At 39.5% G+C, this 25,639-nt stretch overlaps 2 protein-coding genes across 7 annotated transcripts in view; one reads left to right on the top strand and one right to left on the bottom strand.

The window, feature by feature from the left end:
- Window positions 1-25,639, top strand: part of PLEKHA8 (pleckstrin homology domain containing A8) — a 128,026-nt gene that overhangs the window by 9,527 nt on the left and 92,860 nt on the right. For 2 of the 6 annotated variants that reach the window (XM_059074351.2, XM_067042410.1), the window contains exon 1: window positions 14,702-14,885. The exons of 3 other annotated variants lie outside the window; for them this stretch is intronic. In XM_059074351.2, coding sequence (XP_058930334.1) covers window positions 14,846-14,885 — 40 coding nt within the window. In that variant the 5' untranslated portion in view covers window positions 14,702-14,845. Of the gene's footprint in view, window positions 1-14,661; window positions 14,886-25,639 lie in introns of those variants that run through there. One more of the 6 variants, XM_067042409.1, reaches the window with a different exon arrangement.
- Window positions 1,200-12,754, bottom strand: FKBP14 (FKBP prolyl isomerase 14). The gene is made up of 4 exons (XM_059074363.2): window positions 12,355-12,754; window positions 9,435-9,586; window positions 6,297-6,424; window positions 1,200-3,913 (listed from the first exon to the last, which is right to left on the bottom strand). Exons 1-4 carry the CDS (start codon window positions 12,549-12,551, stop codon window positions 3,755-3,757), a joined length of 636 nt encoding a protein of 211 aa, XP_058930346.1. The 5' UTR covers window positions 12,552-12,754; the 3' UTR covers window positions 1,200-3,754.

Here is a 25,639-nt window from a genome sequence, read left to right as displayed (position 1 = left end):
ATGTAAGAATGTATGGGTTTCATTGTACTAAAAGGGAATATGCAAATCCTACTAAAATGAATGCTATAGATATTAAGAAATAGAAGTACTATAATTTTTTTTTTTTTTGCATTACCTGGGCCTCTCACTGTTGTGGACTCTCCCGTTGCGGAGCACAGGCTCCGGACGCGCAGGCTCAGCGGCCATGGCTCACGGGCTCAGTCGCTCCGCAGCATGTGGGATCTTCCCGGACCGGGGCACGAACCCGCGTTCCCTGCATCGGCAGGCGGACTCTCAACCACTGTACCACGAGGGAAGCCCAGAAGTACTATAATTTTAATGTTTTCAAATGGGCATATTAACTTATATTCATGATTGACATTTTAGATTTCAATTCCAGCTAAAGTGGGTAAGAAACAAAACCAAAACAAAACAAAACTCTTACGTCCAAGTGTTTTGCATCTCTGGAAAATAAGTCCCTTGTTATTTTTTCCCAGTGTTATTATTATAATGACAATTTGCTTTTGTTTGTTAATTGAAGTATAGATTTAGAATATTGTGTGTTAGTTTCAGGTGTACAGCTAAGTGATTTAGTTATACATATATATATTTTCTGATTCTTTATTTTTCATTATAGGGTTATTACAAGACAGTGAATATAGTTCCCTGTGCTATACAATAAATCCTTGTTTATCTGTTTTATATGTAGTGGTGTGTATCTGTTAATCCCATACTACTAATTTATCCCTCCCTGCCTTCCCCTTTGGTAACCACAAGTTTGTTTTCTATGTCTGTGAGGCTGTTTCTGTTTTGTATGTAGATTCATTCTTATTATTTTTTAGATTCCACATATAAATTATATCATATAATATTTGTCTTTCTCTGTCTCAGTATGATAATCTCTAGGTTCATCCAGACAATTTGCTTTTTTAAGAAGAGGTGAGAAGGTGTTATTTTTTCCCATAACATTTCAGCAAGTTCCTTCTTCTCTTGTAGTTTAAACAACACTGGGAAATCACCCATATCCTCAATTCAGTGGAGAGACAGCATACTGATACCTAAATAGCATTACAGGTGTAAGCAATATCGTATATCAAATAAGATAAGAGGTACAAATTCACTTCCACAAGGAAAGATTCAAATGGCTAGTCACCCATCTGAATCAGAAATCATTGTTTCCTGTTATTTTTATGGCAACCCAGAATTTCACTTAATTACATATGGTATTTTATAGCACTAATTTATTCAGTAGGCATTAATCGTCATAATGTCCACCTGTGACACACAATAAACTCCTAAACCAAAACAATAATGATAATTACCACCAAAACAAAGCAAAACACCACATACACTTCTCCACTACCAAAAAATTCACCATTAACTATTGCCCTCGATGTTCAAGGTTTAATGCTTATTTCAAAACAATTTAAACCACACCACAGCTTTCCTTACAAATATATCTAAACAGAGTGAATAACCAGAGACACATTCAAAATGTCACCATACCCCTCTCCTCTCATTACCTGTCCATTTTCCTCACTTAATTTCAACATAAAACCTAGAGTAACAGTTAAGAAAATCAATAAAGCTGCTGAGGAAATTGGGGCTTGAAGAATTTTTCATAAAACCAATTATTTCCCAAATAAACTTTATTTTGAAAAGAATACCACAACAGAGTTGTATAAATTTAAATATGACACATCTTAGCAGTTTTACTGAGTCAAAGTATATACAAGTGAAGTCACAGTTCATGTCTGATTATTCTTACGAATGAAAAGGTGCAAAGATGCAGCTAAACTAAAAAGGCAGGTAACATAAAAACAACCATAACCTATTTATATATTGTCATTTCATACTTGTGTCTAACTATTTAGGTGGGAATTGATCCAAATTCACACAAGATAAAGAAATATGCTTCCTGAATAACCAAAATTCTTTTTACTTTACTTGCTCTACCACAGATAGCATCACCAGTAATGTTTATACAAAGTAGCACCCTATGACAAGCTACTTTCTTTCCCCCAATAATACAGACTAAAGCTTTCTGTATTGTAGCTTGTAACACCTTCAGGTTGAGGAAAACAGCAGTGACAACTTACGACTTTTCTAAATATAGGTGATTTCATCAGACGAAGGTGTTATTTATGTTCTTCTCAAGAACTTTATGTTTTAGTGACGAAAATGTCAATATATAATTGGTGAAAGTAGTCTATATATGATGTAGTAATTGTTCATAAGTATTAAAAAAAAAAAACCTAGAGGTAAACAGGAATGAAAGGACCAAGACACACACCTGGACCCTCTCACCCCTAGGTTTTTGAGGCAATTCAGTGTTCACCCCAAGATTATTTAATGAAACCAGAGCCATTTCTGGATCATGGGAATTAAAAAGTGCCATAAACAGCCAGTTAACTATCTTCAAAGAATAAGGACCCAAAGACAGAAAACAGAGTTGACTGCTAGGAGAGCAAACTGAAGAGAGAATTAGGCCCAATGAATTGAAAGAAAAATTTTACTTTTTCAATAGTAGAGGGCAGTAGAAACATACTTAACTTGGGGACTAAAATCTGGTTCTATGAGTTAGTTGTTGACCTTGGGCACATCAGTCAGTCTCTCTTAATGACAATTCCCTCATCTATAAAATAGGTACATTAAGATCTACCCTCTTTTTTCCATAGGCTTCAGACTATTGAGAATCAGACAATGATGCACTTGAGATCACTTTGTAAACTTATAAAGGATTCTTCTTAGCAAATGGAGATTTGGGTACTTTTTTAAAGTATTAAGGAAAAATTCCAATTTAAGATAAAATTATAAAATCATCAACTTTTTGATCCAGGATAGACCTGTATTCAATAGTAGCTGCTGTGGGTCTGCCTCATTTTTTTGATGAGGCAGAAATAGTAAAATTTTTATTGTATTACTCATTTCTCTTATAAGACAATATTACTATAGTATAATACATTAGTTATACACTTTATTAATTAAAGAACCAGGAAGGGTGATCTTCCAGCCTTAAAAAGTAAACAATGACTCAGTACAACTCTTTACCTCCTCTACAATACTTTGACACATTTTATTATGAAGAAATAAACACATAAATAATTTGTTCTATTAATCACAATAGGTCATTCATCACTAAGAACCCAACCTTATGTAGCTTAAATCCCAGGCAGAATATTTCAATGTAAACATATTTATAAATTATTAACTTTACTCATTTCAACTTTGCACATCTCCTCAGTAAAGCAGTAACTCTTAAACGTAGAGCTCAACAACCATTTTCCCCTTTTCCTCAAGCAGAGACTCAAAGGCAGTTACAGACACACTGTTTCATTACAACATGAAAATAATAATCCTTGGGCTATTGCAAAAGGCTTTTCAAATATCAGCATCTAACTTGGAGAAAATAGAGGGAAGAAGAAACAGAGGGTGCTGATTTGTGCTATAACCTGGTCTTATGTTGGGCATGCACCCAGTGGCAATATTTTAAAATTACAAGTAAGCAAGTAAAACATAAGGCTTCATATATAAAAGTGGAAAATGGTCCAGAAGTCTTCTATTCAATGACAAATAAATTTTTTCTTCCTAATAACCTACCAGAAAGAAATGGGTACTTAGAAGCCCTAAGGGGTTCTCCTAATAATATTCAGAAAAATATATAAAAATAAAAACCAAAGCATGAACAGAACATAGTTAACAAATAAGACTTTCTTTCAAGATGGTTACCCTCTCTTTTAAGGATGGATGCTATATAAAATGGGCAGACGTGTGTCTATAATTCATCATGTTTATATGTAAATTCTCTGGCAGATATAAATCCATCTTTGTCTTCATCTTCTTTATCAAAAATATCCTCCACCAAAACATCATGATGACTTTCATTCACCACTGCACCATGCTTTTCAAACTCCTTCTTTAAATACACTTTAACCTACAAAATAATGGGTCACATTAATAATTTTAATTCATAGAACACCCACATCGAGCCAATCAGTATCACAGACTGGACGGGTAGTGCATTTAGTTATATATAACAACTACTAAACAACTACCTTATGATGTATTTCTAATGATAATAAAAGAATTATAAGGAATTTTTCCCCTTAAAAGCTGTTGCTATAGTGCTACAGTAGAGACACAAAATATTGCTCAGAGGCAAAGATACGGCTTATATAATGGGAAAAACACACAGTGAAAGCATATTACATGTTCTTAATCCAAGTCTAAATAAAGCCAATCATTTGAAAGACTGCTATCTTTCAATCCACCGAATTATCCACATCTTGTTTTCTAAGAAGGGTCAGAATTCCAGATATTTATCTTAAAATCAGATTAAATGATGGCCTCTTTAAATTTTAAGTAGGCGTCTGGCAATAGTACCTGCTGTGGACTGGCTATAATCACACCACATGACCTTCCGATCTCAGAAATTAAAGGAAAATCCAGACTGATGAGTATTTAGACTAAAAGTTCCATTTTTATACAGATATTTAAATATATAAACAAAACATTGCGCCCAATTACCTACTAGATTCACCATAATACAATTCAACCTATATTTTCATTTTGAATCATATCCCTATTATTCCTCTGTTAGATCAGCACTTTCAAATCTTCTCTCCTCCTCCTACCACCAACATGCAAACATATAGTGCATATTTATTTTTAAGATTAAGGGGATTTAATGCAGTTGTTTAAAAGTGGGGGGGGGCAGTAATAATGAAACTCTATGGACTAATGTAGAACATGTCTCCAGGGTATATTGTGTGAATAAAGTGAGATATCAAACAGTATGTATAGTATGCTACTTCTTGTGTAAGCAAGGGGGAAATAAGAATATATATTCATGCTTGCTAGTATTTGCATAAAAAACACTGGAGGGGTTTGTTAGAAACTAGTAAAACTGGATATGAAGGGGGAGGTCACATGGTAGAAAAGGATGTGGGTGGGAGAATGACTTCTTAATAAATCTTTTTATATTGAATTGATTTTTTTGAACCATGTGAATGTTTTTTATTCAAGATTTTTTTAATGAAAGGGAATTCAAATTGATCTTGGATAGAAAAAAGTCCATGACTGATAACACTCTGAGGTGTTATGAATTTAGTAGCTGTGGATCATATCATGACCCTGTGGTTTATAACAACATGTCTTAAGACTTAATCATTGGGACTTCCCTGGTGGCGCACTGGATAAGAATCCGCCTGCCAGTGCAGGGGACACGGGTTCGATCCCTGGTCTGGGAAGATCCCACATGCTGCGGAGCAACTAAGCCCTGTACGCCACCACTACTGAGCCTGCGCTCTAGAGCTCACGAGCCACAACTACTGAAGCCCACGTGCCTAGAGCCCGTGCTCCACAAGAGAAGCCACTGCAACGAGAAGCCCGCACACCGCAACTAAGAGTAGTCCCCCTCGCTGCAACTAGAGAAAGCCCGCGCGCAGCAACGAAGACCCAAAACAACCAAAAATAAATAAATTTATATTTTTTTAAAAAAAGAATCATTTCCTAGCCATTAGAATGAAATTGATGAAAGCATAAAAACGGATTTGATTTCTGACCAGCCAAGCCAGAATGGAGAATATGGGTAGACAAAAAACATACGGCTAGCTATCTACCTCCACTTCTTTCCCCACAGAAGCCAGACTAAGACAGGTATGTGTAGCAACGGCTGCAAACACCTAAATAAATTATAGAGAGAAGTTTTCTTCCTTTCTTCTTACTCAACACCAGGACCCTGTGTGGGCTAGGAAAGGTCTCTTACTGTGGAAAATCCAGACTGGGGTCTCCTAACCTGAGCAAAACTGAGCATGTTATCTGCTTGCTGATGCTAACTGCTAGAAAATCACTATGCAACTCATTTAACAGCCAGTCTAAAGTTTTAAACAGAGATTGTCCACGTGAGATATTTTGCAGGACATCTACGTTTCTTATATCGTAACTCCAAAATGGGAATTGTCTTGGCAAAACAGATCTTCAAAAACTCAGGGCAAGAGCAAGATACACTGAACCCTAAGCATAGCATTAAGGAGAAAAAAAGCAAAAGAATGAAAAGTCTCAATATATTTCTCTCCAAAACAATGATTTCTTATGGAAAAAAATCAATTTTCAAAGCATCAGTGTTTAAGAAAACTTACAAATAACAATTTTACACAAATAAAAATAAATTTTATTTTAAAATGTATTTCTTAAAAAGTGAGCTAAATGAAAGGGAGGGAGGGAGGGAGGGAGGAGGGAGAAAAAAAGGAAGAGGAGGGGAGAGAGAGAAGGAAAGAGAGAAAGGAAGAAAGAAAGAAAGAAAAAGGAGAGATCACCTCATCTTTAGAGAGTTTCCAGTCATCATTAAGATCCATTTCTTGGAATGATTCATGGGATCTTGGTCCATTTCGAATCTCTAGGAGATCGATGTTGAATATCAGTGTACTCTCTGGGGGAATTTTACCTGACATGAAGAGAGAGAGGGGTTAAGTTTTATTAAATAGATCCCAAAGTTTTGATGATAGAAAACTTGTGGTACTGAACAAAATACTGTTTTAATTGAATTAAATAAAGAGCCTTTCTAAGATTGTCCCATATATAGAAATTACTTATAGTTTATTCACACAAAATAAAGAAGGAACAATCTAAACTATTAGATCAAAAACGATGTGTTTTTGGCTTTGCAATTAAAAATTGTTTTACACACACACACAGATATGCCTCATGGTCTGAGTATTAAATTTCAAATATAATTAAGAGGTTACATATTATATGTCAAGAATGACTTAATGGGCTTTAGATAATTCATAGTTAATTATAGTACAAATGATTTACTAACTTTGGGGTCAAAAAGTCCTGGCCTAGGGCTTCCCTGGTGGCCCAGTGGTTGAGGGTCCGCCTGCCGATGCAGGGGACACGGGTTGGTGCCCCAGTCCAGGAAGATCCCACATGCCGCGGAGCGGCTGGGCCCGTGAGCCATGGCCGCTAAGCCTGCATGTCCGGAGCCTGTGCTCCGCAACGGGAAGGGCCACAACAGTGAGAGGCCCGCGTACCTCAAAAAAACAAAACAAACAAAAGTCCTGGCCTAGAAATACATATAGTACTGCCATTTCTACCACTGGGAGGCAGTATATAACTGAATGAGATCTGTTTTCACACTGGGATTGAGGCTCACATCTGCCCCTCTTTAAGCCTCAGTTTTCTCATCTGGAAGCAAATTTAACACATGTTGAGGAAGTTCCATGGGAGGGGAACTTAAAGCAAATTTCTGAGAAGGGAGATAGAAATCTTTTAAAGTGAAAAGAGCTTTGTTAAAGCCCCAGGGACCTTAGAAAAAAACCAAACCAAAACAAAAAAAAAATTTCTGGGAAACATAGACAATTTTTTTTCAACGTGTTTCTTTATAACTATATTTAACATACAGGTCCGTGTAAACATTACAAATATTTCTCAGTGCCCCACCCCCTCATCCCATTAAAGAGCATCTGTAAGCAAGAGAAGAACAAAACTTACACTGTGTGCCGAAGGTTACCATTCCAGATCTAGACAGAGAAGGGCATGCACTAGAGGTCATCAATAAAACTGGTATCTTTCCAAAAGGAGGCATGCAAACATGGTACTAAAAAACTACAAAATTAGTGTTTAAATACGTATTAGCAGAATTAGTTTCATGGTATTCTGTTTGAAGGAAATGACTCAAATTCACATCTCTACTTGTTATAAAATAAAATCAAGTCAAATAGAGTATGGAGAAAGAGAAATGGACTAATACTATACACATAAATATTAAAGGTGAGACAAAGATACAGGAAAGTGAAAGAAATGTTTAAACATCAGAGAAACATTTTCTAGATACTTGACTTCTCTAAAAGGATCATTATTAAAATAAGAATTGAACTTTGTTAGTAAATCCTATTCTATGCATAAGATTTACATAGCAAGATCCATTTAGAATATGTAATACTTCACATATGACACCAATTTTCTTCTCAGTACATTGGGGCTAGGAAATCATAATCCCCACCTTGTAAATGGTTAAGCTTGGACTTCAGGATGCTGTGAAGTCTGTATTTCTACTGTGTCAGAGTGGTTTTCTGTCTAGTTCTGATGACTTCTTAAAATTTTTTTTCTTCCTCATTATATAATATGTGCCCATTGTACAGAATGTGGAAGAGACAGAACCAGAAATAAATAACTCCCAGAGCCACTGTCCATTATTAACATTCTTATTTATTTCCTTGTGATTCACTTTGTATGTGTATATATTTTTTCCTAATACTTAACTATCATATATATATCTTCATTTTCTACCTATCATACATATTTTAGATGTAATTTTTAAAATCTTTAAAATGCCATTTTAAAATAACTGGGCCATATTTTATTTAGATACAGCATTTTCATTATATACTTAAGTTGGTTCCAGTCTTTTTGCTATTAGAAATAATAAGTGATGGACATCCCTGTTTATGAACCTTTCTCCCAATACCAGACTATTCCCTTAGGTAAGATTCTAATAAAGGAATTACAGGATACATGCATGTAAACATCTTCAGGCTTCTTGTAAATAGCCCTTTGGAAAACTGCATGGGTTCCCACCTAAACAACAGGCATTATTGGCTGCCCTAGAACAACTAGCACAAAGGATCCCTGGACCAACTAGCCCACTTCTGCTTTATTAAAGTCATTTCATGTCATTCCATTATTTATTTAAATAAATTATCAAAAACTTTATAAAACAACTTTAAAACAGAGATGAAAATTAACTCCCATAAGAGCTCTGTCGTGGGAGACTTCATTTGTGAGTCACACACAGCCCACATCTATAACTGCATTTAATGCTGTAATAATCTATATTTCAAATGTTTGACTCATCAAAACAATTATGTTGAGTAGACTTTCTTTTTGCATTGTGAAAACAAATTGGTAAGTTTCAACTGGGGAGGATAAAAAAGTCTTAGAGATGGATAGTGGTGACGCTGTCACAACAATGTGAATGTACTTAATGCCCCTGAACTGTACACTTAAAAATGGTTAAAACGGTAAACATCATGTTATGGAAATAATACCACCATTTAAAAAAAAAAAACACCAGGGACTTCCCTGGTGGTCTAGTGGTTAAGACTCTGTGCTTCCACTGCAGAGGGCATGGGTTCGATCCCTGGTTGGGGAACTAAGATCCCACATGTCAGGTGGTGTGGCCAAAAACAAACAAACAAAACCCGCCATATTGGAGAGCAATATTAATAATAGAGTGGAGATTACAGAACATGTTTCCTTATTAGCTCAGTTGACCATTTACATATTATGGACTTAATTGGCCATTTCAAATGCTAATCAAGACAATTATATTTTCCTAAGATATACAAGTCCTCTATTTACTTCTAGAAAAAAATACATAGTAGTTAGTAACTTCTATCCCTAATCCAGAGAAGAATTCTAATGCTGTAGTAAAAATGTAGAATTGTTATTACCTTTTCCTTCTTTTCCATAGCCCAAGGCAGGAGGAATGATGAGCTTTCTCTTCTCTCCTACACACATTCCCTTCAAGCCCTGGTCCCAACCTTTGAGAGCCTCCAGGATCCCCAGGGTAAACCAAATAGGCTGACCATTGTTATGTTTGTGACTACAATAGAAAGAAAACACATTAGAACTCTTTAGTAACTTCATCATTTTTTTATTGCTGTGGTGTAACATTTCCACCCATGACTGATTAATTTTATTAGTTTGGAAATTAATGAAAATAGCACACATGCACATGTCTAACTCTATAGTAATTCATTTCACTTCCCACCTTTCTTGATGCAAATTTCACATAGCTGGATTTGCTAGAGCTGGCGGAGTAATAATAAAAACAACTCTCAGCATTTACTGTATACAGGTATTAACCTAAATGCTTTGCTTCTTTTAAGTCTAACAATGATAATATGAGATAAGTACCATTATGACCCCATTGTACAGAGGAGTATGCCAGTATTTGACCAACTCCCAAGTTCAAAGTCTTAATCACAAAGTGATGCTGTCCCAGGAAGACCACCAGGATGAAGAAAAGGGATAAAATAATGGGAAATGGATGAGTTTGGGCAGGAGAATGAGAAGCTAAGAATTTACTGCCAACGCTCATGGGTCCATGCCCACATGCACAGTGGAGTCAGGAGCGCAGTGTCTTATATCCTGCCTACAACCTTTCCTGATGTATAGCCTGCTGATGGCTCTAATAGGTGCAAGAGGCTGCTCTTCAACCCTGAATCCCCACTCAGACCCTGGCCTAGTTCTCTCCCCAGGCATTTATTGTGGGGCTATGCAAGGAAGTCTGGAGGAGTGGCCCCTCAAGGACTGGGGAAGAAGAAAATGGTCAAGATATCCTGACTCATGAGTTGGAGAGAGGCCAGCCTAAGAAAACCAACCTGCTGAGCTACTGGAGGGGCTTGTGGGCTGAGTAGTATCTGAGCCCCAGTTAGCTCCCTCTTAGTGCAATGAGGAAAGTGTCCTATTCAAGGATATCTTGTAGTTGAGAAACGGAAGTCACTCTACTAGGCTTCACAGGTACCATGGTTACTAAATCTAGGTAAAGGCCATCACTTCTTTTCCTTAATTTCCCCCATGATCAGAGTAGCAAAACGGCAACCATAGAAAATTGGGGAAGGCTAGAAAAGAATAAAGAAAGAAGAAAGAACCTACCACCCAGCACTGCCTACAGTTTTGACACGTTTCTTGTCATGGTAAAGGACTTAGGCTATTTACCACATAGGCTACGGGTCTCGAAATAATGAACATGCTTTATAAATTGATCATTTGATGGTACTTCTTTATAATACTGAGAGTTAGCAGGTTTTGGCCATTTACATGGAGGCTGCATGACAATATTCCCCTCTTCAAGTACTAGAACTTTAGTAGCAAAGTGCTAAATAATGTCAAGCGGTTACCACCTGGGTCCACACAGGCTGTTGGTTCTGAGACCTGAAAGAAAGCAGGCTGGGTCTAAAAAAGATCAGACTAAAAATAAAAAATGTAATTGGCAGTTTCAAATGCAAATCATAATATTGTTTAATGTCCACTGTGGCACCGGCCTTGTTGATAAAAAAGATAGGGCTGTTGAGAATTCTATGGCATGCCCTCATCTTGGAACTTTTTGCAAAGGCTAACGGAGTTCAGAGAAGAGTGCCACTGACATCAAAACTTCATGACAGACCAGATCAGAATGCCCAGTAAAGGCAGTTTATCAGAAAACGAGTTCTAGGAAGGGCCACGAAGCTTCACTGCCTTAGTTCATGCCATTCCCCCTACCTGGGGTGCCCTCCTGTCCTCATTCTCCACCAAGAAACCTCCACCCATCTTTCAAGGCCCATCTCAATTAGGATCTCTGGGAAGACGTTCTCTTTCCCCATCTCTCAGAGCATGATTATGTCCAGAGTCCATTATGCTTTGTGAGCACTTCGAACATTCTGTACTTTACATAATGAGTTGTCTTCCTCCCCCCTGTAGACGGTGTTCTTCTGGAAGAGAAGAACCCACTCTTAGTCATCTTTGCATCCCCAGGGCCTGACTCATTAAGGATTTGATTGATGAATAGTTGAATGAATGGATGAGGATGGAGAGAAGCCAGATTTTTAAAATCTCCCTAGTATCAAAGGGCCTAACATAAAGAAATGTTCAGTAAATACTTTTGGAATGGAATTGGAGAATCAATGCCTAATGGGAAATCATTACACTTGTAAAAGTTTTCCATATTGCAGCTTCTTTCTTTATAAAACAGAAATAGTGATAGTGTAACCACCTGAAAATCCTTCACTGTAGGTATTGAATTAATTTTACATAACCACATCCACACCCATCAATGAAGTCTGAATTTCTAGAAAGAAACAAATAATGAAACAAATCATGGTCCTGTGCCTTGACCAAAGTGTCATCTATCAGAACAAAAGTTAGGTCAATGGACTAGCATTAACATAACCTACAACAAGCAAATAAATGATTGTATATTCTGCTCATGAAGTTGCTATGAATAGTTTAAGTACATTTCACCTACACCAAAATAAAAATGGAATTGAGTTATTTTCCCTCAGGGACAAAGTTTGAGAAATGAGAGTTCCTTTAAGGCTTTTCTACTTATTGCCTAATTATACACCTAGATATTTCTACAGCATTTCAGAAATTCTAGTTCTAATTTTTATAATTAAAAAAATTACTGCTTTATCCTGACCATATGTTTCCAATAAGACCTTCAAAGGCCTTGGTATATAAGATCGGCTTTATAGACAATTTCCTTTCCAAACTAAGAAATTAGATATTTCAGGTTTTTTCAAGAGTAAGCTGGTACACGCCACTGTTCCTGCCCAAGGGTTGGCATATGTGGGTGGGTTACTATTTTACCTTCAGGGTATAATTACTCACGTGGAGTGAAATAAGGAGCCGTCCTTTTCTAAGTAGCCTTCATAGTGGACCAACATCAAATCCCCTCCTTTGGTCTTGCGATGGCAGATAAACGGCTTCTGGAGCACTTCAATCTTCACTTCTGGTTCAGGGATCAGAGCCCCACTCAAAGAAGTGACTAAAAGCGTCAGGACCGCGTTCCACAAGAAAAGCCTCATGTTGCCAGAGCGGGAAACAAGTTGCTACCAAAACACAAAAAGGGACCCCCCCGACCTCATAGAGTTAAGGATGTAGTTGAAGATTTAAAGACAACAGCCTCTGGCAAGTTCATGACGCCCCCTTCCTAGCAGACGTGGCACGCTCACCACCAACAACTTTCCCACGCACTGCGAACTCACCTCTAAAGAGTTAAACCCAAACCCGGCCCTTGACTGGCTCTTACGACACGGCCCCCTGGAAAGCGCGAGCTCCCGTTGGCTTGCGGTGCTGTCCCTCAGGAGCCTCTCAAGCCAATGACTCTACAACAATGTAATTTACCACCCGGCCGAGCAGGGCGGTAGCCCAGAGGCGAGCCACCCGGTGAGGTCCTGGACCCCGGAGGATTACAGAATTCCACAACCTCGGACTTTTGAGAGAGGGGTGGAACGCGGAGCTAACCGGAAACTTCGACAGTTTCACAGCTGTAAAGAATCCGGCCAGGGTGTGAAGTCCAGGTCTCAGGAAAGACTCGTTTACCCTCACCGTTGGTGAGAGGCCGCCCCGATGGTAATTGCTTATTATTTAACTTAGGATATGAACGAAAAAGACTTTAACAGTTGTTTAGGTTTCACAAAGTGCTTTCCCGTAGATTCTTTTATAAAAGAATGGGATAGAATCCCGCAGATTCTTTTATCCCATTAAAAGATAAGTATATTTTGGCTAGGAGAGGTTAAGCGTCCTGCTTAAGGTTGTTCAGCCCTAAAAGCAACTGAGCTCCGCCATCAAACCATCTTTTGATTCATTCTACAACGCCGCACAACATTATGGCTGCTAATAATTTTAGAGGACCTTAGTGTAGAGGGTCAATAATAGCCTCTATCAAGGATAGTGACGTGCAGACCTCCGCTTTCAAGAAGTAGTAATCACAGTTACGAGTTACACAGGCTCATCTTTCTTTAAAATTTTTAATTTTACATTTTTCGCATAATTTCAAAAGCAATACTTGTTCATTGTAGTCGATTTGGAAGAAACTGGAAAGCACTAGAGTTTCCAGTTAAAGGAGCCGAATTAAATTTGAATTCAGATAAACAACGAATTAATTGTTCTGTGTTTTTATTTGCTAAATCTGGTAACCTTACACTAAAGAAAAAGGAAGAAAGAAAAAAGATCTCCTGTAACGCCACCATCCAGATATAATCATCTTAACATTTTGGTGCATGGTTTTGTGACATATGCCTAAAACAATTAGGATCCTATTGTAAACTGTGTTTCGTAACCTGCTTTTACCACTGAATCTATAGTTAACATTTTCCCTAGTCAAATATCCTTAGCACAGTCCTTTCCCACACTTTCGTGTGCATAGGAATCCCCCGAGAGATCTTGTTAAAATGCAAAGTTCGATTCGGGAGTTTCTGGGCTTGTGGCGAGATCCTACAATTCGGAGAAGCTCCTAGGTGATGTCAGTGCTGCCGTCCGCGGACCACACTTCCTGTAGCGAGGTTTTACAGTTTTGACAACATCTGTTTACGCTCGCTGGCCACACACAGTATTCTGTCGTGAAATTCCCATAATCTCCGTATGCCTTATTGTTGGGTACCTCAATAGCCTTGAAATGCGTAGGATTAATTAGCCTTGAAATAAGAATTGAATCCTGAAGACTAGAATCCAGGGGGCACCCTAAGGGGCCACGGTGGCTCCCAAACATCTGGAGATGGAACCCATCTACGGCACCACTGAGTCAGGACTGTGTTCCAACGATGTCCCAGAGGCCGCCCTCCTCCCTTCCCACCCTCCCTTTAGTCCCAAGCCTGCCTCCCAGGACTCATTTTCCCCGCGGGCCTCTCTCACTACATCAGCCATGGCGCCGGCGCCTCTAAACCCCGGGGTGGATTTTGGGAACATGCGCGCAAGCGGCGCACTGGGCATGCGCGAGCGGGCCCGGCGCTCCGTGGGTCGAGGACTCAGGTAGCGCGCTGTGGCGCTGCCGGCAACCAGCTCCTTCATTCGGGACACTTGAGTGGCTTCAGCCGCCCCTCGGATCCACCCAGTGCCTTGACCTCCTTGAGGACAGCGCGCCGGGCCCGCCGCGCCGGGCCACCGGCCGGCTGCGTCCTCACGTGCGGAGGCCGCCACAGTGACCCCGCCCCCAGGCCCGGGATGTGAGGCCCGCGGGGTGTCCCCGCACCGGGCCTAGGCGCCGGGAGTGGCCGGCTCGGCAGCGCCGGGCGATGGCCCTGCTGCCGGTGCTCCTCGCCTCCTGGGGCCTGGGGCAGTGAGGGGGCCGGCGGGCGAGGGCAAGGTGGCCGCGGGCGCCATGGAGGGGGTGCTGTACAAGTGGACCAACTATCTGAGCGGTGAGTGGGCGGCGTGCTAGGGTTCTGGTTCTTTGTCTGAGCCGCGGGAGGGTGGCGTCGGGACGCGCCTTCTGGGGGTCGGGGTCACGGTCCCTGCTGAGACCAGAGAGGCCTGCGCGGACTGGGAATGTTTCCCCACAGCAGTTCTGTGTCTCCCGTGCTGTACAGACACAGCCCCCTGTAGGGGCTGGGTGAGGGCCGTAGCTTTCCTCACTCCGAGGAAAGCTAAGAAATCCTGAGATGTGGGGTGACTTGAAAGGCACGATGCCCTCGGTGGCAGCGGGAGGGAGGCGCTGATTTCCGCAGTGGGGTCCTCTGGGAGTCTCGAATTCTGGCGAAGGAGCTGGTCTCAGAAGGTTTCAAATAAATGCCAACAGTAACCTGGAATCCTAGAGGTGAAAGGTCCTTTTTCAAACAGAGTCCCCAGAGCAAGTACTTTCCCTTTGTCACCTGCAGAGTCATCCGAGTGCAGACCAAGGTATCAGAGTTACGTCTCAGTTCCAAAGTATGCACAAGGTTTTTGGTTTTTCTCACCGAGCATTTCTTTTTGTTTTACAGACTCAGAAATTACCGTAAAATAGAATGCAAGCATTAGCAACTCTTTTCTTGCCCTGCTGAGCAGAATGGCTTAAAAATAGTACTCCACCCCCTTTCCAATTTGTGGAAGTACTTCATATTTTGAGAAGGTCATAACTATTTTTCAGCTGCGAATATGATTCAGGACGAGCATTTTCATAAATGAGTATATAAATAAAAGCTTTCTGTGTTCTGGAAACTGTGCTAGGCACTTTTTTGAAATTAAACTTTTTATTATGGAAAATGAAGTGGGCACTTAAAATTTTAATAGCAATGTATTTGAAATGAGAAATATTCCCAGTATCTCTTAGAGTGGCAGAGATGTATTTTCCCATCCTAGGGGACCATAGGACAGTTTTTTTTAAGGCTGTAGTGTGATTCTTTGGGGGTGTTTTAAGGACATTTGTGTCTGGGAGGAGCAGTTGGCATAGTGACTGATGAGGTTCTAGAGCACAGCTAAAAGTGCACCTGTTGGGTATACCCAGAATCTCTTCCCTATGCATAGTGTGGTTACAAATGAGTTCTGTTTATTTTTCTTGTGATCATTAGTAGAAACTGAGTGAGGAGGGATGTTTTAGAAGACTTGCCCTTTGCTTCAAGGACCTTCATTTGATGTCAAGAGATGGAATTAGATGTGGATACCTCATGACTGGGCTCCGGTGAATGTCAGAGGCTAACGTTCTCCTAACCTAAAGGGAGGGTGCTTGATCAAGTAATTTGCTTTTGAGGTATCTCTAAGCTCTAATCTTATATATAATCTTATGCCCTTGAATGAAATTTAGTTGCTGGTCTTGGTCATTCCCCCCTTTCCATCACACACACCTTTTAACTTGTTTTCTTTCCTCCTCAACACTCTTCCTTCTTTTGTTCCATCTCCCTTCCTCCTTTTTTTTGGCCTCTTCTTTCTTCTTCTCCTCCTCCTCCATTATAGAGAAGGTTTAGTCTCTTGGTACTGTACCTACTTCCTGGTCATGAAATATCTTTTTTTCCCCCTGACTGTTTTTATGTATCCTTCAATAAAGCAAAATTTCTCTGGAAGGATCTTTTGGAATCTTTATAATGTGGTGCCTGTACCATCTGTTCTGTTGGAAAAGAGTCTACTTGTTTCTGCCCCAAGTAAGAGCAGTTAATTTTGTGAGTGATGCCATAGTGGAAGCCCTAAAGAAAAGGGGCGCTGGAGCCGTTGCCAGAGATGACTGTCCTTGCATCATGCTGCTTGTTCCTGTGGCCCACAAGCCACCTCACTGTGGACAAACTGTTCATAGAAGCCCATCACACTGGGTATACTTCGAATTACGGTTCAGCACATTCTCTTTCCTTAGGAGATACATTTACTTTGGAACGGAATGGTAATAGCCTAGGAGGAGCAAATGCATTTTTGTTTCTTCCACCCTTCTATGAAAGTTAGTCTCCCCAAAAGAGCATAGTGTGAGTGTTAATGACAAGCTTTGATGAAGATATCACTAATTTTCTCCTCCTGAAGCTTGTTTTTAAAAGTAACATTTTTTTTCTTATGGTCTTGCACATAGTAATTTAAAAATACATGTAATATCAGTCTAAGTTTTTGTTCATTTTGAATTTTTCTCCGAAGGGAGTACATAACCCGTTTGTGTAGTTTATTTCCGTCATGTCCACAGCTTGATATGGGATGCCTTATGTCCAAATTTGAGTGGAGAGGTTAGGGAAACAGTTTATCAGCTGATCCTTTGAATCCTTGGTGGATGTTGTTAATTTCATTCAGCAGCTACTGGTGTGCTGGGCTCTGTGCTAGGCACAGGGCAAGCAGTGTTAAACAAGACAAACACTGCTCCTGCCTTTCTTGAGCTTACAGTCTGGTGGGGGAGACAGACATTCATTGGATACATGGTTGGAAGCAAGTTCCAAGTGTGTGTGATTTGAGGGGAGAGGATGGAAGAGGCTAGTCTGGGTCGCTGGGGAAGGCTTCACTGAGGAAAAGATTTAAGCAGAGCCTGAAGGATAAACAGAAGCTGGGTAGGTGGTGAGGCCATAGCAGAGGTGCAGTTGGAGGCTGTAAGGAAAAACTTTTTAGGCTCAGGGAATGTCAGTGTGAAGGCCCTAAAGCAGGAAAAAAAACCTGGTAAGTGTAAGGAAAGGAAAGAAGACCCACATGGCTGGAGAGCTGAGAAGAGGCTCCAACAGGTCTGCAGGGATGGAGGGCAGGCCTGAAATTGCAGGACCCCATAGGCTGGTTTAAACACTGTGGAGTGATTGTGCATGCATGTGCATGTGTTTGTGTGTGTGTACGAGAGAAATGGTGAGATTGTTTAAAAGCTCATTTTGGCTACATTTATTGTATTTTGCCAAATATTGTAGTTATTTTGTGAGCTTCTCTTGCCTCTTGAGTTAAACTGTTAGGTATCAATTACTGAAAGTTGGAAACATCCCTCAAGCCCTGAGAATAGCAGTATATAAATTGCTTGCATGAGTATACTGCTAAAATACAGAAAGAGAAAGGAAGAAAAGTCTCTTCTCCCTAATATATTAGGCAAACTCAGGTACCCTGTGCTCCATCAGAGGAAAAGGGAAAAAGAAAAAGAAAAAGAGCTTCTGTGTATTTTCTTCAACATTCTGAGCCATCATGCCTTTTGTGCAGTAGAACATTGGATATTCTGGGATTTAGTGTCCAGCCCTCTCTTCACATATTAGAAGATTAAGCCCGGAATGGAAAGGGGATGGATTAAACATTTCACAAACACGTACATTGTATGAGACATAACACTAGGCACTGTAAGTTTGTTATTTGTATCTTTCAAACCCTAAAAGTTAGTCAAGGGATATTTTACCTGCTTGGTTATACGTTAATGCTCTATAGTAGAACACTAGTTGAGTCAAAGAGTCCTAAAGTCTAGTGCCGGCTCTGTCACTGCCAGCTGCAGAGTCACTTTATCATTCTGAGCTTTAGTATCTTCCTCCAAAAAAGTGATGAGATTTACCCATTAATAATTGTAAGAATAGTAAAAAACAAAACAAAACAAAAAAACTTAACACTTCTAATGTTCCAGGCACTATTCTAAATATTTTACATGAATTAACTCATTTAATCATTGCAGCAATTTTAGGAAGCAGTTGCCCTTATTATTACCATTTTCCAGATGAAGACATTGAGGCACAGAAAGGTGGAGGAAGGAACTAGCCCAAGGTTACACAGTTAGTAAGTGACTCCAGTGTCTGTTCCGTTCATTACATAATACTTATAAAGGTCCTTCCTGCTTGATCGTTATATAATTCTAGCTGATTCATAATGTGCCTATATTTAAAGTATGTCGACCTAGAATAGCAGACTTTATTTGGGGGTGGGAGGTGGGGAGGAATTCAGGAGTACGTAGGACTTTGCCTGGTGTTGTGCATATGTTTTGTCACAAGGAAATTTTCTGAGCTGTGCTCTGAGCTTTCTACTTTCAGTTTAAGGTCCCTTTTCTGCCCACTCAGCACACAGGAGGGCTGCTGCCATGAGCTCTAGCCAGTTGCAGGCTTCTTGGGCCCTTCCAGTGCATTAAAACACAAGCATATTGCAGCACTGCATTCCAAAAATAGCAAAAGGTTGCATCATGCTCACCAGATGGTTGTCTGAGGAGGTGCTGTAATTTTGCTTACCACCCCCCCAGGTGGAAGAAGGTGATGCTTGTCCATATATGTTTGTACTGTGTAAACAGTGCCAAGAGGCCATCTGGAATGTGAGTGATTCAGAGCAAGATTCTCATGGTCTCACAGCCACTAGTCAACATTTTTTGTTGTTGTTGTTGTTTTTAACATATTTACTGAGATATGAATTAACCTCTCATGAATTTCATCCATTTAGAGTATACTAGTCAATGGTTTTTACTATATTTACAATGTATAACCATCACCACAATCAATTTTAAAACATTTGCATTATCCTAAAAAGAAATACCCGTTATCAGCCATTCCGCCCACCCCCTCTTGCCCTTGGCAACGACTAATCTGTCTGTATAAATTTGCCTATTCCAGACATTTCATATAAATGGAATCATACATTATGTGGTCTTTTGTGACTGGCTTCTTTTACCTAGCGTGATGTTTTTTTGGATTCATCAGTGTTGTAGCATGTATCAGTACTTCATTCCTTTTTATTAACAAATAATTTTCTATTGTATGGATATATCATTTTTTAAAATTATTAATTAATTAATTTATTTTTACTGTGTTTGGTCTTCGTTTCTGTGCAAGGGCTTTCTCTAGTTGTGGCAAGCAGGGGCCACTCTTCATCGCGGTGCACGGGCCTCTCACTATCGTGACCTCTCTTGTTGCGGAGCACAGGCTCCAGACGCGCAGGCTCAGCAGTTGTGGCTCACGGGCCCAGTTGCTCCGCGGCATGTGGGAGCCTCCCAGACCAGGGCTCAAACCCGTGTCCCCTGCATTAGCAGGCAGATTCTCAACCACTGCGCCACCAGTGAAGCCCTGGATATATCATTTTGATTGTACCAAAATGTTGGTACATGTCATGTACCAAAATGTTCATTGCAGCTCTATTTACAATAGCCAGGACATGGAAGCAACCTAAGTGTCCATCAACAGATGAAATGATAAAGAAGATGTGGCACATATATACAATGGAATATTACTCGGCCATAAAAGGAAACGAAATTGAGTTATTTGTAGTGAGGTGGATGGACCTGGAGTCTGTCATACAGAGTGAAGTAAGTCAGAAGGAGAAAAACAAATACCGTATGCTAACACATATATATGGAACCTAAGAAAAAAAAAATGTCACGAAGAGCCTAGGGGTATGACAGGAATAAAACACAGACCTACTAGAGCATGGACTTGAGGATATGGGGAGGGGGAAGGGTAAGCTGTGACAAAGTGAGAGAGTGGCATGGACATATATACACTACCAAACGTAGGGTGGATAGCTAGTGGGAAGCAGCCACATGGAACAGGGAGATCAGCTAGTTGGTTTGTCAACACCTAGACGGGTGGGATAGGAAGGGTAGGAGGGAGGGAGAGGCAAGAGGGAAGAGATATGGGAACATATGTATATGTATAACTGATTCACTTTGTTGTAAAGCAGAAACTAACACACCATTGTAAAGCAATTATACTCCAATAAAGATGTTAAAAAAAAATCAAAACCACAAACAACCCAATCCAAAAATGGGCAGAAGACCTAAATAGATATTTCTCCAAAGAAGATATACAGATTGCCAACAAACACCTGAAAAAATGCTCAACATCATTAATCATTAGATAAATGCAAATCAAAACTACTTTGAGATATCATCTCACACCGGTCAGAATGGCCATCATCAAAAAATCTACAAACAATAAATGCTGGAGAAGGTGTGGAGAAAAGGGAACCTTCTTGCACTGTTGGTGGGAATGTAAATTGATACAGCCACTATGGAGAACAGTATAGAGGTTCCTTAAAAACTACAAATAGAACTACTGTATGACCCAGCAGTCCCACTACTGGGCATATACCCTGAGAAAACCATCATTCAAAAAGAGTCATGTCCCACAATGTTCATTGCAGCTCTATTTACAATAGCCAGGACATGGAAGCAGCCTAAATGTCCACTGCCAGATGAATGGATAAAGAAGATGTGGCACATATATACAATGGAATATTACTCAGCCATAAAAAGAAACGAAATTGAGTTATTTGTAGAGAGGTGGGTGGACCTGGAGTCTGCCATACAGAGTGAAGTAAGTCAGAAGGAGAAAAACAAATACCGTATGCTAACACATATATATGGAATCTAAAAAAAAAAAAAAAAAAAAGGTCATGAAGAACCTAGGAGCAAAATGGGAAGAAAGATGCAGAGCTACTAGAGCATGGACTTGAGGACACGGGGAGGGGGAACAGTAAGCTGGGACAAAGTGAGAGAGTGGCATGGACATATATACAGTACCTAATTTAAAATAGATAGCTAGTGGGAAGCAGCCGCACAGCACAGGGAGATCAGCTCAGAGCTTTGTGACCATCTAGAGGGGTGGGATAGGGAGGGTGGGAGGGAGGGATACACAAGAGGGAAGAGATATGGGGATATATGTATATGTATAACTGATTCACTTTGTTATAAAGCATAAACTAACACACCACTGTTAAGCAATTACACTCAAATAAAGATGTTAAAAAAAGATGGCACATCTGGATGTTATGAGTCTGAACTTGAAGCATAATTTCCTGACTCTATTTTTTTGAGTAAGGTGATGGTGGGACATATTAGAGGGCATTGCCTAGAGCAAATAAATAAAACATATCTGATTTGGTAGCCCAAAGCTCACACAGAAGATGTGACTAACAGAAGATTTTAAAGAGAATTTGGTATCATATATTGCAGTTATAGTCTCCTCACCATCTGCATGCCTGACTTTCCAGAAGACTGTCACTCTTTGAGGGCTGGGATTTTCTTTTTCCTAAATCTCCATGCCTGGAAAATCATAAGTGCTCAAGAAAATGCTTTCTGAACTAATTAATGGTAAATTAAGGAGCCTATAATTTAGCCAATGCTTGGTCATTATCTGTTACTATTAGGGGTGCTTTCTCTTCTTTCCTCCCCAGCTGTAGCAAAACTCTTACTGACTGACCTGACAGAGAAACCCAAAGCTTTGTTATCTGCTGTCCTGTCCAGAGCTCCCCAAGGGAAGCTTAGTCATGATGGAGGGCTCTGATGAGGTAGAGTACAGCTGAACACCCAGGGCTGGACAGCAGACAGCACCAAGGCCATGGAGATCAAAGGTCAATAACTGAGCTTTGTTTCAATTTTAAAATGGTAGATTTTTTTTACCTTTAACATATAGATATAACATTCATAATATGTGAGTTATAACCATCATATAATTATATGTATTATGAGCGCAGCAACCATAATTTGTGGTGAATAAATTAAGTCTTGACTCACCACTTGAGAAAGATTGTCAATCCTATCAAGTATTTAATCTTCCTTTGTTTTCTTGACATTAGTTATTTTCTCATGATTACAAGAAAGAATTGTTTCCTGTTACTCTGTTTTAAGATGGAGGTTTACAGGTTTTGAAAGGTGAAGGAGACTACTAGAGACTATTAAACTCATGCAGTAATTCTGTAGAAAAGGAAACTAAAGCCAAAAGAAGTTAGGGACTTATTCAACCCTTTTGCTTCTCTTGTTCTATACCTGCTTAATTATAGTCACTAGTTTTTTCTTCTTATGGCTGATGAAATAGCACCTTTCCTTCACTTTTTTCTTCACTTTTGGCCTAAGTTTCTGTAATGGATTTTTAAAATTTTTTTATTTTTTGGCCACACTGCATGGCATGAGGGATCTTAGTTCCCTGACCATGGATCAAACCTGTGCCCCTGCAGTGGAAGCGTGCAGTCTTAACTGCTGAACTGCCAGGGAAGTCCCATGTAATGGATTTAAATAGCTCCTCATGTTTTTCTGCATTTCTACATGGCAGCATTTCATTATGGATTTTTAAAAATTCACAGTATGTAAATGTTTTATTTTTATCTGTTTTATTTTTCTGTTTAACAGTAAGATTGTAAACTTCTGGTTTCTCATAACACCTAATCAGCAAAAGTTCTGAAAAAGCTATGATGGGTTTATAGGCAGAATGATGTACCCTAACATGAGGCTGATATTTCACTAAGTGGGCATCCCACTACTTGTTCTATTTGAGTGTTGTTTTTGCGCCAACATAGAGTAAGCCCACTGTAGCCTCTCTCCCACTGATTACAATTAAAAGGTCAGAACAAAGTACTAAAAGGAAGTACTTGAGGACTCTGAAAAGTATAACAACAGGCAGACTGGGGAGGGAAGACAAAACGTGAACGATCAACATGATAAAGATCAATACTCTTGAAACAAATAGAAAGGTAGACATTCTTGGCAGAGAAATATAAACTATTAAAAAGGACTAAAAGGTGGCTTCCCTTGTGGCACAGTGGTTGAGAATCTGCCTGCCAATGCAGGGGACATGGGTTCGAGCCCTGGTCCAGGAGGATCCCACATGCTGCAGAGCAACTAAGCCTGTGCGCCACAACTACTGGGCCTGCGCTCTAGACCCCACCACCCACAACTGCTGAGCCCACGTGCCACAACTACGGAAGCCCGCGTGCATAGAGCCCGTGCTCCACAACAGGAGAAACCACAGCAATGAGAAGCTTGCTCGCCACAACCAGAGAAAAGCCCGCGCACAGCTACGAAGACCCAGTGCATCCCCAAAAATAAAATAAAATAAAATAATAAAATAAATAAATTTATGAAAAAATAGGACTAAAAGGACATTTTTGAACTAAAAAGTACAATATCTGAAAATTTTTTATAATCATTCAGTAGATGGGCTTAGTAGAATGCAGATGACACAGGAAAGAGTCAGTGAACTTGAATCAATCAATAGAAAGTATCTAGTCTGAAGAGCAGAGAAAAAAGGTTGGGAAAAAATGAATAAAAACTCAGGGACTTGTGGGACAATAACAAAAGGTCTAACATTCTGGCACTGGAGAAGGGAGAAAGGAAAAGGAGAAAGAAATTGGTGAAGAAAAGGGGTTTGAAAAAATAGTAACTGAAAATCTCCCAAATTAGGTAAAAGCTACAAATTTACAGATTCAAGAAGCTCAGACACAGACCTACTAGAGCATGGACTTGAGGATATGGGGAGGGGGAAGGGTAAGCTGTGACGATGTGAGAGAGTGGCAGGGACATATACACACACTACCAAATGTAAATTAGATAGCTAGTGGGAAGCTGCCGCATAGCACAGGGAGTTCACCTCTGTACTTAGTGACCACCTAGAGGGGTGGGATAGGGAGGGTGGGAGGGAGGATGACAAATGAGGGAAGAGTTATGGGAACATATGTATATGTATAACTGCTTCACTTTGTTGTAAAAGAGAAACTAACACACTATTGTAAAACAGTTATACTCAAATAAAGATGTTAAAAAAAAAAAAAAGAACAAGAAAAAAAAAAAAAGAAGTGAGAGAGTGGCATTGACATATATACACTACCAAATGTAAAATAGATAGCTAGTGGGAAGCAGCCACGTAGGACAAGGAGATCAACTCGGTGCTCTGTGACCACCTAGAGGGGTGGTTTAGCGAAGGAGGGAGGGGATATGGGGATATATGTATACATATAGCTGGTTCACTTTTTTATACAGCAGAAACTAACACACCACTGTAAAGCAATTATACTCCAATAAAGATGTTAAAAAATAAAAAATAAAAAAAAAAGAAGCTCAGCAAACTCCAAGCGGTATAAACTCAAAGGAAGACATACCCACACACAACATAATGAACCTGCTGAAAGCTAAAAAAATCTTAAAAGCAGCAAGAGTAGAAAGACACAATACATATAGGGAAACAACAATTTCAATATCTGGGATTTCTTTTCAGAAAGCATAAAAGCTAGAAGAAAATGGAACAACATCTTTAAAGTGCTGAAAGAAAGGAATTGTCAGCACAGCATTCCATATCCAATGAAATAGTATTCAAGTTAAGGCAAAATAAAAATATCCTTAGATGAAGGAAAATTGTAATAAGGTAATGCTACAGGCAGTTCTTTAAGCTCAGGGGAAGTGGTAACAGGGGAAGTTAGAAAATCAGGATTAAAGGAAGAGCAACAGAAATGATAAATATCTGGGTAAATATAATAGACTTTTTCTCCTTTTACTCTTTAAAATGTGTATGACTATTGGAAGCAAAAACTGTAACATTGTCATTGGGGGTGTAGTGTTCATTGTATGTATATGTAATATATGTGATAACTATAATAAAGTGGGAAGACTGAAAGGACTTATATGGTTTTAGGTTTGTATGTTTTACTTGAAATGATAAAACAATACTAAATAGGCTGAAAGTTAGATATGTATTTCATAAGCTCTAGAGCAACTAATGAGAAAACACCAAGAGATACAGCAAAAACTCCAATAGATAAATTAAAATGAATTCATACAATCTGAAAGAAGGCAGAAAAGGGAGGAACAAAGTAACACTGCAACCCCCCAAAAAAGACAGGAAACAATCAAAAATAATAAAATATTGTCCCTAATTCCAACCATATTGATATCTAGAGCTATATCTATTAAGTGTAAGTGGTCTAAACCGATGAAGTAAAAGATACAGACTGTCAGGGGAAAAAAAGAAGACCGAACTATATGCTGTCTATGAGAAGCCTACTTTAGAGATCAAGAAAGATTGAAAGTAAAAGTATG

The sequence above is a fragment of the Kogia breviceps genome, chromosome 9, assembly GCF_026419965.1.
Source record: "Kogia breviceps isolate mKogBre1 chromosome 9, mKogBre1 haplotype 1, whole genome shotgun sequence".
Classification (NCBI taxonomy): domain Eukaryota; kingdom Metazoa; phylum Chordata; class Mammalia; order Artiodactyla; family Physeteridae; genus Kogia; species Kogia breviceps.
The sequence above is the reverse complement of the archived record's forward strand: the minus strand, read 5'-3'. Positions and strand labels throughout refer to the sequence as shown.

Coding starts and splice junctions, on each gene's coding strand:
- FKBP14 (XM_059074363.2), bottom strand. CDS start 12,551: ATGAGGCTTTTCTTGTGGAACGCGGTCCTGACGCTTTTAGTCACTTCT. Junction 9,587..12,354: donor GGCTCCTTATTTCACTCCAC/GTGAGTAATTAT, acceptor TTTCTATTGTAG/TCACAAACATAACAATGGTC. Junction 3,914..6,296: donor GGAAACTCTCTAAAGATGAG/GTGATCTCTCCT, acceptor ATTATTTTGTAG/GTTAAAGTGTATTTAAAGAA.